The sequence below is a fragment of the Marmota marmota genome, unplaced genomic scaffold (genome assembly GCF_001458135.2).
Source record: "Marmota marmota marmota unplaced genomic scaffold, marMar, whole genome shotgun sequence".
NCBI lineage: Eukaryota > Metazoa > Chordata > Mammalia > Rodentia > Sciuridae > Marmota > Marmota marmota.
Genome location: NW_026000142.1, coordinates 32,379,340 through 32,393,934, shown reverse-complemented (window position 1 = coordinate 32,393,934; position 14,595 = coordinate 32,379,340). Strand labels below are relative to the sequence as shown.

General features: G+C 31.8%; 1 protein-coding gene across 3 annotated transcripts in view; it reads left to right on the top strand.

Annotated features, from left to right (window-relative positions):
• The window catches only part of Pclo (piccolo presynaptic cytomatrix protein), a 418,833-nt gene that overhangs the window by 282,951 nt on the left and 121,287 nt on the right, over window positions 1-14,595 (top strand). For all 3 annotated transcript variants that reach the window (XM_048786243.1, XM_015488416.2, XM_048786242.1), the window contains exon 10: window positions 10,412-10,537. In XM_048786243.1, coding sequence (XP_048642200.1) covers window positions 10,412-10,537 — 126 coding nt within the window. The remainder of the gene's footprint in view (window positions 1-10,411; window positions 10,538-14,595) is intronic.

Below are 14,595 nucleotides of genomic sequence, written 5' to 3'. Positions count from 1 at the left end.
TAAACGGGTGAGATCAATAGCAGTTTATCAGTCACAGATACTCACAGGTTGGGTGAGAAGGATACCATAGGACACAGGGAAATGTGAGATTGGTATTTGGGAAAGGAGAACAACCAGGGGCTGTGGGACAGGCAGGCTTTTTGGAATTGAAGTGTCCCTGGTTCCTGCAGGATATGACTGACTTGGTTAAATAATTGCTTAGACTGACAGGAAATTATAATACCCCCCCCCACACACACACAGGAGCTGCACCTGATCTGGTTGATAAGGAGGGTTGTTTGTCTAGGGGACCTTATCCATCAGAGCAGGGAGGGGAAGAGATCTGTGGTTCAGCTCTTCTGATGTCACTAACAACGAAGCCGCACATAGTGTTATCTTCATTTTAGACCTTAGACCACAATTAGCCCTTTTTTATTTCCTTTCAGGGACATTAATTTAATATGTGAGATAGGAAATTATTTTTACTTAATTTTGCTTTGCTGTAACAGATTATACAAAAGGAACCACTCTAAATAGTTAGAACCTGGGCCAGGTAGACAAATGAAGAGCCTGAATTTAATTTAATAGGCACTATTAGCATCATTACAATCAATGAAAATAAAACCCCCCTTTATAAGATATTTTTAAAAAGGGTATATGCTTCAACTTTGAATTTTGAAGACAGTTTAATCATGATTAAAAAGTTCAACCTTTATTTTTTAAAAAATTTGATCACCTTTGTTTGAGGCCAGGCTGCTGTTCTCAAATATGCTGTGTCAAATAAAGAGGAATAGTAGCAAAAATAAAGTGAGCAACTCCACATTCCAAGCACGATTTAGATGAACCTGGCTATAGCCCACTGAACATTTCTCCAACATCATTTACATGAACATTTCATGAGAAAAGTAACTTTTTTTTCAGGCCAGCCAACTCTTAGAATAGAAAGTTAAGGGGCAATTGTATCCCCTCCTCTGCTTCTTCTGGAAGCTCAAGAATAAGGATAGCTGCCACCTGGAGGACTTGCATGTTCCATCTTTACTGCAGAGGCTTCTGCGGAGCAGAAGGCATCTAAGAAGGCGACTGGACACCCAAGTTTCCCTCTGACCACACAAATGACTTTCTCTCTCTTATTATTTTAACAGTGCAATCGTATGTGACTCAATTACTCATTGAAATCCTTATTTTTGGAACAAATTGAGCAAAAGGCTATAGAGATAAAATAAGGTTCAGGTTGAATCTGTTCTAAAATACTAATTCCTTCCAGGTAAATTTTGGTGAAACCTTGGATTCACTTCTTCAGTAACAAAAGTAGGGTTTTTTTTTTGTTTGTTTGTTTTTTTTTTTTTTGTTGTTGTTGTTGTTGTTGTTGTTGTTTTTGGTCAGGGCTACTTCCCCCAGAGCACTACTACTTTTCTTGACATCTGTCAGGACAAATATTGCTTGTACATTGTATCCCAGCTAAGGAAGTGACATTGTAGTCTTTAACCCAGCTGTAGATGGTTTAGCACACTTTTCTGTGCACTCATAGTAAAATGAAATTAAAGGAATGAATAATTAATTCCATAGGACAGTAAAAACATTCCAGATACTTAACCTATAAGAAAGGAGGATAAATTATAATATTAATGTGAAATATAAGAATACAAGCATATAATGTGCATAAATTGGCCATAGAGAAATGAGGAAGAAAAAAAATGGTATTCAACTGCAGGAGTAGGATTAGTGATCCTCTAGAATATTTTCTTGGCAATTGAAATAATGACCAGGAGAAAACAGAAAAAAAAAAAAACAATGATGTAGGAGTAAAGAAAATATAAAGAGTTCAAATCTTAGCCTTTTTGTGTCCTGAACAACCTATGGCAAGTTTCTAACCTTCCTTAGTCTCAGATACTTTGTTCAGAAAATGGTATAGATAATACTAACTCAGAATGTTACAGAGATAGCTTAATGTACAATGCAAGAAGGTTATATAGAATTTTTCCTGCCTCATACAGGATAAAGTCTAGTAATGTTAGTTACTTTCTGTTTTCTTCCGTCCATGAATATGATACTCAAGAACTTGAGAAAAATCAGATAGTAATTTAAATACAAAGTAATATTGTCACATTATTTATATATATAAAATATTATACATATATAATATATATACACACATATACATATATTTATGAGGCACAAAGGAATGTTATGATAAATGTATCCAAGGAAGGATAGTGAAATCCAGGGCAATATTTAATAAAGTAAAACATTGGCACAAGGTATAAATAGAATAAACCCAAATAATCCATCTGTTTGAAGTCATATTTTGAAGTCATGTTTTGAAAATTGGAAATCAGTAAAGCTTATGTAATCGAAAATTAGATGAAAATAAATTTAAAAAGCAGTTGACTTTTTTTTAAAAGCAAAATTTAATGGACTGTTTGGATATTTTTGCCCTAGTTATCTAATACCATGTAACCTATTTCTTATCCATTTCAGATAGTTGCGGTAATTTCAGTAGAGAAATGAAAATAACCAAAAATAATTGTACTAAATAAGTCTTCAGTAAAAAAATAAAAGAAAAAAAGAAAAGAAAAAATATTCCCTAATGGATATTGGAAGACAGAAGCTCTTGAAATATTTCGAATACCTCCTTCACCAATAGCAAATTAATTGTGATGTGAACAATTTCAGCCTTCAGTATAAAAATAATCTGGACACCTAGATTTATTTATATCCCTAAAGTGACTCAGCTACTTTAGTAGCTTTCTCCATGAAACAGTTTCTCAACTCTTGCCCAAAATAGTGGTTATTGAAATAATTATGTTACCAGGCCTGTACATGTATTGTTTCATATATTACATACCAAGATATTTAAATATCAATCCATACATTTATTCATAAGTATACGAAAAGCCATAATACAAAAATACATAATAGTTACATCTTTATAATGTTTGATAAAGATGAGCATGGAATGAAAACAGATACTTGGGCCAGAAATACTTTCTCTCATCTGGACTGACAGATGGGGGCTCACATACCTTTGACTGACATATTGTTAGTTTTTCCTTTTAATGATCCAATGGCACCCTCTCTCATTACCGTTTCTCTACAATTGAGTGAGGGAAAGGAGGGACCGGAGAGTGTTGATTAAAGAATCAAACTGATTCTTTAAGACTCCAAACCAGGTGGACTGGCATTCACCAGTCAGTAGATAATGGCTAAGTCACTCATGTGTAAGAAGAGCATGAATTCTGCTCTCCAGCTTTACAGTAAATTAGCTGTGCTGTCTATTAACCTCCCAAATCTTACCTTTTCATGTGTAAAATAGAATTTTTTTCTAGTCTGTTTGTTCATTTATTTTAAGACCTAACAAAACAATGTAATTTTAAAGGCATTTTCTAAGAATAGAAGATAATACATATTTTTAACATTATTTTAACTGATGCGTTAGTCTCACTTGGAGAGAAATAGGCTTCACTATTCATCTATTCATTATTCATTCAAGCGTATATTTAAGTGTAGTCTATGTGATATGTAGTTACTATAAACATTCCAGAGCACCAACATTGAAGAACTGAAACAGTACTTCTCTTGTCTTCATGAAGGTCAAATTGTCTTTTCATGACCTATTTTTCCTTTTGTCCCTATACTCTATCACAATGTTAATCACTGTTTTCACTACTATAAGCATAAATATTATGCAGGTTCTGCCACCGAGGGAATGTTCAAATATTTGTTTTAGTTTTCTATAACTGCACACCAAATTTAGTGGCTCAAAACAACACACACTGAGTATTTCATAGTTTTCATGAGTCAAGAATCCAGGCATGGCTTAACTGAATGCCCTGGTTTTGTTCTCATGAAGTTGCAATCAGTGTATTAGCCAGGTTATGTTCTTTCTGGAGATTGGGGATCCTCTTCCAAGCTGATATGGTTGTTGTAGGACTCTTAGCTGACTTTAGCTGGGGCCACTCAGAATCTAGAGGCCTTCCTCTCTGTCTTGCCACATGGCCCTCTCTTACGGCTTGCTTCTCAGGCTTGGCAACCTACTAATTGAAGACCAGCAGGGAAATCTCTTCTTCAAATCTTCTAAGACAAAGCCTTTTATAATATCCAATAATCATGATAGTGAGTTCCATGGATGTCACTAGATTCTATTGAATAGAAGCAAGTCACAAGTTCTAGCTGTTAAGGAAAGGGATTATATGGAAAATGATTCATTGGTGATCTCGATAGAGTATGTCTGCCACAATCCCATATTATATCCAAAAGTACAAAAGGAACATACTACTCAATTTTGAATTAGAATAGTATTTTTCTCCTTCTATTTTCTGTAATTAAAGTGACATTTACTTTGGAAGGTGCATCTTAGCTTTGCACTAATGTATATTCAAACTATTTTATTTCCAGTAACTCTAAAAGTATACATATGTATCTTCCCAATTAAACAATTTTCTTAACAGACATCGTGAATGACCCCACCACTAGCGCTGGCCTGCCATCAGTAAGATTAATATCTTAATCTACTCTGATACAAATAGATTCATTCAGTATAATTTAATATTAAGGACATACCTATAAACTGACCATATTTTTTAAAAGGGTCATCCAATTTCTTGTCAGCAATAATTTTTTCCTGGACCCTAAGAACTGCTAAATGGAATAAATTTATTTTGTTTCTTCTTACAGAAGTATCAGGCAAATCTTTCAGACTTGATCTTTATGGTTGTAATTTTGCAGTTGCATTAGGGAAGATAAAATGAAGAGAAAAGGAAATTGTATGTCATTGCAGAAATGAAGAATGCATTTATGAATGTGGCAATGTGGGAAAAAATTTGTGAGAATTATTTTTGAAGTATGTCAAGAGAAGAGAATCTATTATTTTAAGTAAAATTACTTGAGCAGCACACTCATCATCTTTCATTTGAAAAAAAATGTTCAATGAAATCAGAATACTAACGTCCTCTATTGTATATTTTCACTTGTCATCTATATATCCCATTCCATTGGTCCTTTCAGTCATGTGATGTGCTAACTTGAATGTGGATATCCTTTTGTATATTCTTAGATTCCAACATTACATATTTGCCTTATTATTATTTATATTGTGTTACAAAATCCAAGTGTAAATTTAAGTACATAAAAATATTAGATGAAATATTCTCTTCAAACCTTTCAAAGAATAAAATACTTTTTTTTCCCCCTGCCCAGGAATTGAACCCAGGACACTTAACCACTGAGCCACATTACTAGCCCCATGTTTTAGATTTTTTATTTTGAAACAGGGTCTCACTAAGTTTCTTAGGGACTTTCTGAATGCTGAAGCTAGCTTTGAATTTCGAATCCTTCTGCCTCAGCCTCCCAAACCTCTGGGATTACAGGCCTGCACCACCACACCTAGCTAAATTGCTTTTCATGCATGTGGATATGTATTTAAAACTAAGAGGAAATATCTTGGCTTGGCACTCGTGTGTTTCCATTTTAATACTCCTGAAAACTGTCAAGTTTGGGTTGTTGTTAAGGTGATCAATACTGTTGTGTCTGTAGAAAAGGTTTTCCTGCAGTGAGCAAAACATGACTGGGGGGAAAAAAAGGAAAAATAGTGAAATATTTCTTAGTTCTCTGTATTCCAGTGTTGATGAACAAATTATAGCATTTTATTGGACACAAGGGGAAATTACTATGCATGTTTCATATAATTTGGTTAATTTTCCTAAATATTACATTGATAATTTGTAATAGAAATTTGTAGGTGAAGGAATATGAAAATAAGCTTTCATAACCTTAAGAGTATAATTAACATTTAAACTAAACAAACATATGTTTAACTGAACCATCCTTTGAACACTTTTCCACTATCTTTGGTATTTCATCCACATTAATATTTGTACAGCAAGTGTGTTATCACTTTCTTCCAACTAAAGAATATATGCAGTTTATTTTCATTTTATGATAACTTTATTATGAATTATATTTTATTTACCTACCACTATTCTATATGATATAGTATATTTACTTGTGTAAATTTCACTTCTCCTTGAGACTTAGATGTATCATATAATAGTTTTTAAATGAAATAAGTACTTTATGTCAAAGTTTAATGCTCTAATTATGACTTAATAATATTTTCATAAATAATTTTAATGATGAAAATAGAAACATTCTTTTTGATACAATAAAAAACAAATCTTTTTATGTAACATATCACTAAACATAAAATTAGATTTTTAAATAAAAACTTAAATGGAAATTAAAAGAGTTTCCTTAAATATGCTCATATTTGTTTTTTTCATAAAAAGTGAGTTCACTCACCTAATACCATATTATATTCATCAAGTACTTACAAATAGAGATTTTAAAAGTCTGTGGGCTGGGGTTGTAGCTCATCAGTAGAGTGCTCAACTAACACATGCAAGGCCCTGGGTTCGATCCTCAGCACCACACAAAAATAAATAAAATAAAGGTATTGTGTTCAACTACAACTAAAAAATAAACATTTTAAAAAAGTCTAATGTTCCATGGTATTTATCCAAAAGAACTAAAATCAGCATTGTATAGTAATATCTGCATACCAATGCTTACAGCACCACAATTCACAGTAGCCAAGTTATGGACTCAATGTAGGAGTCCGTCAGCTGTCACATGGATAAAGAAAATATCGCATATATACACAATGGAGTTTTTCTCAACCATAAAGAAGAATGAAATTATGTCATTTTCTGGTAAATAGATGGAACTGGAGAATATCATGCTAAGTGAAATAAACCAGACTAAGAAAGCCAAGGGTCAAATATTTTCTCTCATGTATGGAAACTGGAGAGAAAAAAACAAATAAAAAGGGATCTTAAAAAAAAAAAGGAGGGAGACTGATAGGGTACAGAAAGGGGACTGAGAGGGAGGAAAGAGGAGAGGGCTTTGAGAAGTACTAGGAAATTAAATTTACCAAATTGTTCTATGTCCATGTATAAATATACTGCAGTGAATCCTCCTTATGTATATAATCATAGTGTACTAATTAAAATAATAATTATAATAATGGGAGATTAATAGAGTAAAACAAGCAGATTGAGGAGAAGAAAGGAGGGAAAGAAAAAGAAAGGCACTATGGAATGAGATTGATCAAATCATGTGCATATATGAGTGTGCTATAATGAATCTCATTATTATTTATAATTATAATGGACCAATTAAAAAACAAATAACTAGTAATATATTTAAATTGTAATTCTAAAGTTAGAAGTAATATTTTTTCTTCGTGTTTTGGTACTTTTATCATTGGACTTTTCTGCCCTACAAATATTATATTCCCAACATGCTTTAAATATTTTCTGAATTGAAATTACCCCATAAGACTTCCTTTACCACAGCTATACTTATATATTGTGAAATTGCATTATCTTCTGGTTTTCTTTATTAAAGAACTATATTCTCTACTATACCATACTGTGAAGTCAGAACAAGAACCAATGCATTTCATGGCATCTGAGGAGACATTTTATCAATGTTTCTAATTGTAACAGAAGCAAAAGATGCAAAGGAGATTTTGCTGAAAAAAATTGGTTAAAGAAATATTAGTTGCCAAGGACCATTTCAGATCAAAATTAATGTTGCTTCTTGAATTTACTGAAACTTAGGTTGACATTCTGCTTTCTAGATTTGAAGAGTGGTATTAAATTTTATGAAAATATTTTGTCTATGTTTAATAGATAAAATATCAAAATGCAGCTATAGAAATATAAAATCAAAATGACCGAATTTTAAATCTCATATTTATTATTTTTATAATATCCAAGTTGTACAAGAAGCTACTGTAAAACTACCAAAAATATTATCTTCCTTGGGTCTTTTTATTATTTCCCATGCTGTGCAAATTTTTAATATTTTATGCAACTTTATTTTTTATATTAAAAACTGCAGGAATATCAATAAGAGTTAACAGTAATTTTTGAAAATTGATTATGCACCTGAAGTACTTTCCATGTATATAATCTTATTTTTCACAGTATTCTCATGATAATGTTTTATTCCATTATACCATCCACCCTGAATTCCATAAAGTACATTTTATAATATTTTGAATACTTGATTTCACTATGAGGTTTTATTTCACCATAACTCAGAAATAATTATTCTCTATTCTAGTTTATCAAGATGGATATAGTTTTGGTTTCCTATCACTGATCCTACCACAGGGTTCTAGAGTGTGTTCAGTCACTAAAAAGCAAATAGCTGTAAGGAGCCAATGACTTAACCTCAGGTCACTGTTATCTTCAAAATGAGGCTATAACCAAATTGTAGAATAGTCACTTATACTAATTATAGATTTTGAAATTTCACAACTAATCTTTTAGCTATACCTTTAAAAGGGTGTGATGATCTTAGATCTATTTGAGACTTTTTAGCATATGGTTGTACCACACATCATATAGTGCTAAAACTATTTTTACATGCTACCTTTGCATTCTAAATTTTAGGTTTAAAAGATATATGCAAAGCCAGTGCCCTGAGCTCCTTCCTCTGCCATAATCTACATAAAAGTATATTTTTTGAGAAATTTTAACAGTGTGATCTTAAACATATCCCTATAAGCTAAAAATAAATCTTGTAAATCACCTTTGAGTTCTTAGACTGACCAAATATTGATATTGATATGCTAACTATAGTAGAAATTTAATATCCAAGTGAAGTGTTATGCAATCTTGAACAAATAATGGATTACAGTTTGTGAGTGATTCCACCACGGAAAGCAAAGTGTTAGTTGTGAACATACTTTTATTCCTAAAGATAAATAAAGGAATAACCTTTTGTTATAGCCAGTAATTTAAAAATACTCATTTTATAATTTCTAAAATTTCCTTAGTACATTGAAAAAAATTAGACCTAACTAATTGAGTGAATCCTGGCTAAATTCTTCACACACATCAAATGTGATATTATAGATTCAGTCCTGGTGATTCCTTAAACTCTAATATCTAAGAACGCATCTGTCTTTACCCAAACTTAGCGGAGGAGTAAATCACTTAATAAAACACATTCATACAGTTATGTTAAATTTACATTATAAATAATTTATGCTAACAACAGTAATGCTAGACCAAGAAACATGTAGCAGAAAATCTCCACAGATGGGGTAAGGAGAGCTAGTATCCTGTTTAACTGTGAACTCTAATACAGGGCATTTAGAAACATAGTCAACTTGTTTTCATTTTTATTTTTTTTATTTGTTTTAATTAGTTACACATGACAGTACAATGACCTTGACATATCATACATTTGAATCAAATGGGATATAATTTCTCATTTTTCTGAGTGCACAGGTTGCAGAATCACATTGGTCATGGAGTTCTAAATCTTCTGAATACCTATATTGGTTAAGAAACAGAGGAAATAAAGTGTAGGAAATGAGGATAGGTAGAAAAGGAGAGAGGAAGGAAGAAAGAAGGAAAGAGAGAGGAAAGGAGGGAAGGAATTATTTGGAATCATCACAACTGGGAAGAAATATTTTACCAGAATATATCCTTGTTTTTCAAGTGACAGGAAGGTTACATAATTCAGTGTTAGTGGTGGCTGAATGTTTAAAATGTATAGATGCTTCCTATAGCATTGTTTTTTTTTTTTAAGAATAAAGTAGAAAAGGAACAAAATTTTAAAGCAAGAGCTTTTAAAATTTGGAGATTTTGAAAGACAATCTGAAAGAATTTGAAAATAGTACTTCAATCAATGAATGAATTTCAGTGAATTTCAATTTAAGTAGTTTATTGTGCATTCTATTAAAGATGAAGAATTCTGCTTTCCTTTAATGCTTTATGGTAAAATATTTTTAGCATTTACAATGAAAATGCATTTGGTACTATGTCCTCTCACGAGTTTTTAGCTGATTTAGGAAAAAAACACATAAATTTAAAATATTAACAGTTTTTACCTATCTCAATTAGGTTTCTCATTATTATTGATCATCTTTCCATTTAGCTAATTATAGATAAACCTGTCTTGGGTAAGAAACAATTTACTAAGTGGGTCATCAATCAAGATCAATGTTATTATGCCACAAGCAATATAAATTGATGAGTGAAGATTGAAAAGTGACAAATAATTCGTAGGTTATAATCATGTTTTCACATTATCAGCTGAAGTCCTATGTATGTTCACATCCTCTGTTCAATTTATGACAGCCATTACTGATTTTCTGTAAGATGCTCCTAAGTTTCATAGGTGAATACTCAAGATTTTGTTACACTGAGAATATCCTTTTATAAAATTTTTATAATATATCTGGTTAAAAACTGGCAATGTGTTAGTATATGAAATTGAAGTCAGCATAAAGTACTTTTATTGCTGATGTTATATTTAGCTTTCTGGTGCCAGATCCACTTTTTGTCTTCTCTAAAACTATGATAAATATAGTCTCTTCTTGAATTATTACTAACTTGCTAATTCTTCAATACAGGTAATGGACTAGGAATCAGAATTGTAGGTGGTAAAGAAATCCCTGGACATGGTGGAGAAATTGGAGCCTATATTGCCAAAATTCTTCCTGGGGGAGGTGCAGAACAGACAGGGAAACTTATGGAAGGTAAGAATAAGAGATTTCAAAACAAAGAAAAATGAATGTACTCATATTAAATACCTTTTAGTTTAATATGAAGATTTTCTCTTTTACTACTGTGTGGTAAGGCTCTGTCTTTATGGTAAACTATGAAATAATGGTATGGCAATACAAAAGAAATTATGTCCACAAACATATTCATTTTATTTTCAATTGCATTGTCCTTTTGGCAGTTGGTTAGCTACAGGATTGAGTTGTATAAAAGACACTAATAAGCCAACAGTTTTCCTAACTGGGGAAATTTTATTTGAAAAAACAGTTTGGTTCACTCTAATAATGTTTCATGAATAAAAGAAAAATTATATTGAAAGCAGAGCTACGAAGATTCAAAAAATGATTCAGTACAAGTATAAGTCAGGTCATCAAACTACAGACAGGTCACAAGTCAAATCCATCTACCACCTGTTTTTGTGAAGAATGTCTGTTAGAACACAGGCAGGATCATTAATTCACATGTGTAACCTGGGTGATTTCCTGCTACAGTACTAGGACAGCATTCATGACAGAGACTGCATGATTTTCAATGTCTAAAATATTTACTTTTTTGGCCCTTCACAATAAAGTTTTCCAACCCTCTTGCTTGGTGTTGTCTTCTTTTACATTATACTACAAGGCTTTAATGTAATAACTTTATAGAAGTAACCAATGGTCAAAAATATTATTACATCATTTCTGTGCAGTACAGTATTTCAGCTGAATTTTCAAAATATATAATGATAATTTTCAATTATGAATCATAAATGTAGTCATCAAATATTTCAAAATCTCTAACACACACACACGGGGCTAACACTACTCTTTGGACATACATTTTTGTGTATGAGTGTGTATATTTGTGTAGAGCTTGTGAGCTTCTGGTGGTATTATTTATAGTGATATTATTTACAGTGAGCACTGTTTATAATAAATTAGATATAACCTTTTATTTTTATTCTAAATAAAATTCTCATTTGGAAAAAAGCATTTTTCTGTCATTTCATGGTTTAGCTTTTGCTTGTTGTTAGTTAAAATCTTTAATTATGCTAAAAATGATTCACCATCATCTTTTTAAGCCAAACATTTTGGAAACTACCAAAAATGTTCTTGTATATTTTGATAAACTATGAAAATAAACAAACTGGATGTGGTATTTATTCTTCAGTATTGTGCCTCAGGCATCTTGATTCAGCTCATTAAAATGTGTTGTATACATTTCTTCCCAACTTCAAATTATTGACATATCATTGGTATCTTTAATTTGTCATGATGGAAGTACTTATGATTTTAAAATAGAAAGCTATTATAAATTCAGCCTTTTTTGTTTGTATTTTGTTTGTTTGCTTGCTTGTCTCCAGAATGCCAGTTTAGCAGTACATCAAAAAATAGGTAACTGAAAGTATATTACCAAAAATATTTTAATGATATTCATAAAATAGGAAAAGTTAGGAGAGCTAGCCAGATAGCTAATGAAGGAAGAAACTGATAATAATGATTACCAGAAAAACACTGGGACTGCATGAATTTTCTATAACTATAGCTTTCAGGGATAACACTATTCTTTGGATGTTGCAGTCTGGGATACATGAATTGAGACCCATTTTCAAAGATGGTAGTGATAGGATCACTTTCACATAGTAGACTCCCAAAGGAAACTGAACATTCAGTTTTTATTTTTAAATAAAAGTTGTGATAGTAAATTTCTGATATTATTTGGCAAAGATACTTGAATGATCTATAGATAAAATTCTATAGCCTTCTTTGAATTAACATACCACCATAGGAATGTGCCCTTGCTAGCCTGTGTGGCATTTTTAAAGTTCAGAAATTTAATTTTAAAATAAACATCATACAACTCATTCAAGAAAGAAAATTAAAGTTAACCTAAAATTACCTTTGTGAATTTTCAAGATGGAAGATTATTATTAATGTCCTCATTTCTTATTTGAGGATAGTAGTTTTGTAATTTATCTGATTTATTTAAGTGGGAAATCATTAAAAACTATGTGCATATAACATATTTAATTTGTATTAATTATTTCATTTATATATTTTCTCAAAGTTATGCCACAGTGCTAATTCAGGCTTTTCTATGAGCACAGATCCTCTAGTTAGAGTTCAGTTTTTGTGTAACCCATACCCATAATTTGTTATTTATTATTTTCATCTTTATTTTATTTACTCCTAACCCATAGATCCATAATAAAATACTTGATAATGTTTCTATTAAATTCATGATGCTGTCTTAACTGTGGATATTTAAATACTGTTTTTACATTGAATATTTTGTACAATATTTAATTTAACACATGATAAATCATACCCTTTCTGGGTAGCATAAAGGCTATGCCTGTGTTCTGTGCCACCAGCCTAAAACAGTAAAGGGTCATTCCTTTCATATCCAAAGATTTCCTAGGTAGAAGGCCACCACCCAAATGACAATGCCAAAGCATTTACCTAGTAAAGATTAATATATTTTCTGGTGCTTTATGTGTTTTTATGCGTGCATGTATGCATGTTTAAACATTATATCCTGAGGTCTTAAGACCGTCCACCTCAACCCCTGATAGATTTTGCAAACATTTAAAAGCAGTAGATTGGTTGAGATGTAATCCTGGTTTTATGATTGATGTGAAGCATTGCTATAATACCAAATTTTTCATCACTAGAGGTTTTGTTTATATCTTTAAAAATTTATTTCATGGTCCATAATTTTTTTTTTAATCTGTCACCTATGTTTAAGCCTCTAGACAGTGTTTTGTAATGACATCCAGAAAAATCCACAGCAGCAAAGGTTGCAACATTTATCAGACTTTCATTTTGTATTTCTCTATGGAGTAAATAGGTGCCACATTATCCAAGAAGCCTTATGATGAGAAGAACTACCATCTCTTCTTCCTGTCCCTTTAGTTGAAGTTATAGAAAAATCTAGCTGGCCAAAAAGAAAATTGTTTTATGTTTTTAAGCAAAATAATATCCCAGTTCTGACTATTTCCTTAAATAAGACAGATTCTTTCACACTGCAGTCAAGGCATTTGTATTATTATGGATTCATGAAAATTATTCTCAAGATTCTCTTATCTCCTGATTTGCTATTGACTTATGCTTGTTTATAGACTCTTGGGCAACTGGGAGATAAATTATTATATTCCTGCCCCAGGAAAGACCATAGTCCAGTCATCCTCAAAAGAAAGCTTACCTCTTCTAGAATATCTTAAGAGCTAAAACTTTACTTGGGAAGTTTTTCCTAATATCTAACCTAACATTTTTCTTTTCTGTTCTTGCTTGAAAAAATAAAAGAAACTAAGAGTTAAATACACACACACAAACATACACATGTGTGTGTGATATATATATATCTTTTAAGCTTTTGAGTTTTTTTTTGTTTTTTTTTTTAATTTTTTATTGTTGGCTGTTCAAAACATTACATGGTTCTTGATATATCATATTTCACACTTTGATTCAAGTGGGTTATGAGCTCCCATTTTTACCCCATATACAGATTGCAGAATTACATCAGTTACACATCCATTGATTTACATATTGCCATACTAGTGTCTGTTGTGTTCTGCTGCCTTTCCTATCCTCTACTATCCCCCTCCCCTCCCCTCTTCTCTCTCTGCCCCCTCTACTGACATTCATTTGTCCCCCTTATATTATTTTCCCCTTTCCCCTCACTTCCTCTTGTATGTACTTTTGTATAACTCTGAGGGTCTCCTTCCATTTCCATGCAATTTCCCTTCTCTCTCCCTTTCCCTCCGACCTCTCATCCCTGTTTAATGTTAATCTTCTTCTCATGCTCTTCGACCCTACTCTGTTCTTAGTTACTCTCCTTATATCAAAGAAGACATTTGGCATTTGTTTTTTAGGGATTGGCTAGCTTCACTTAGCATAATCTGCTCTAATGCCATCCATTTCCCTGTAAATTCTATGATTTTGTCATTTTTTAATGCAGAGTAATACTCCATTGTGTATAAATGCCACATTTTTTTTATCCATTCGTCTATTGAAGGGCATCTAGGTTGGTTCCACAGTCTTGCTATTGTGAA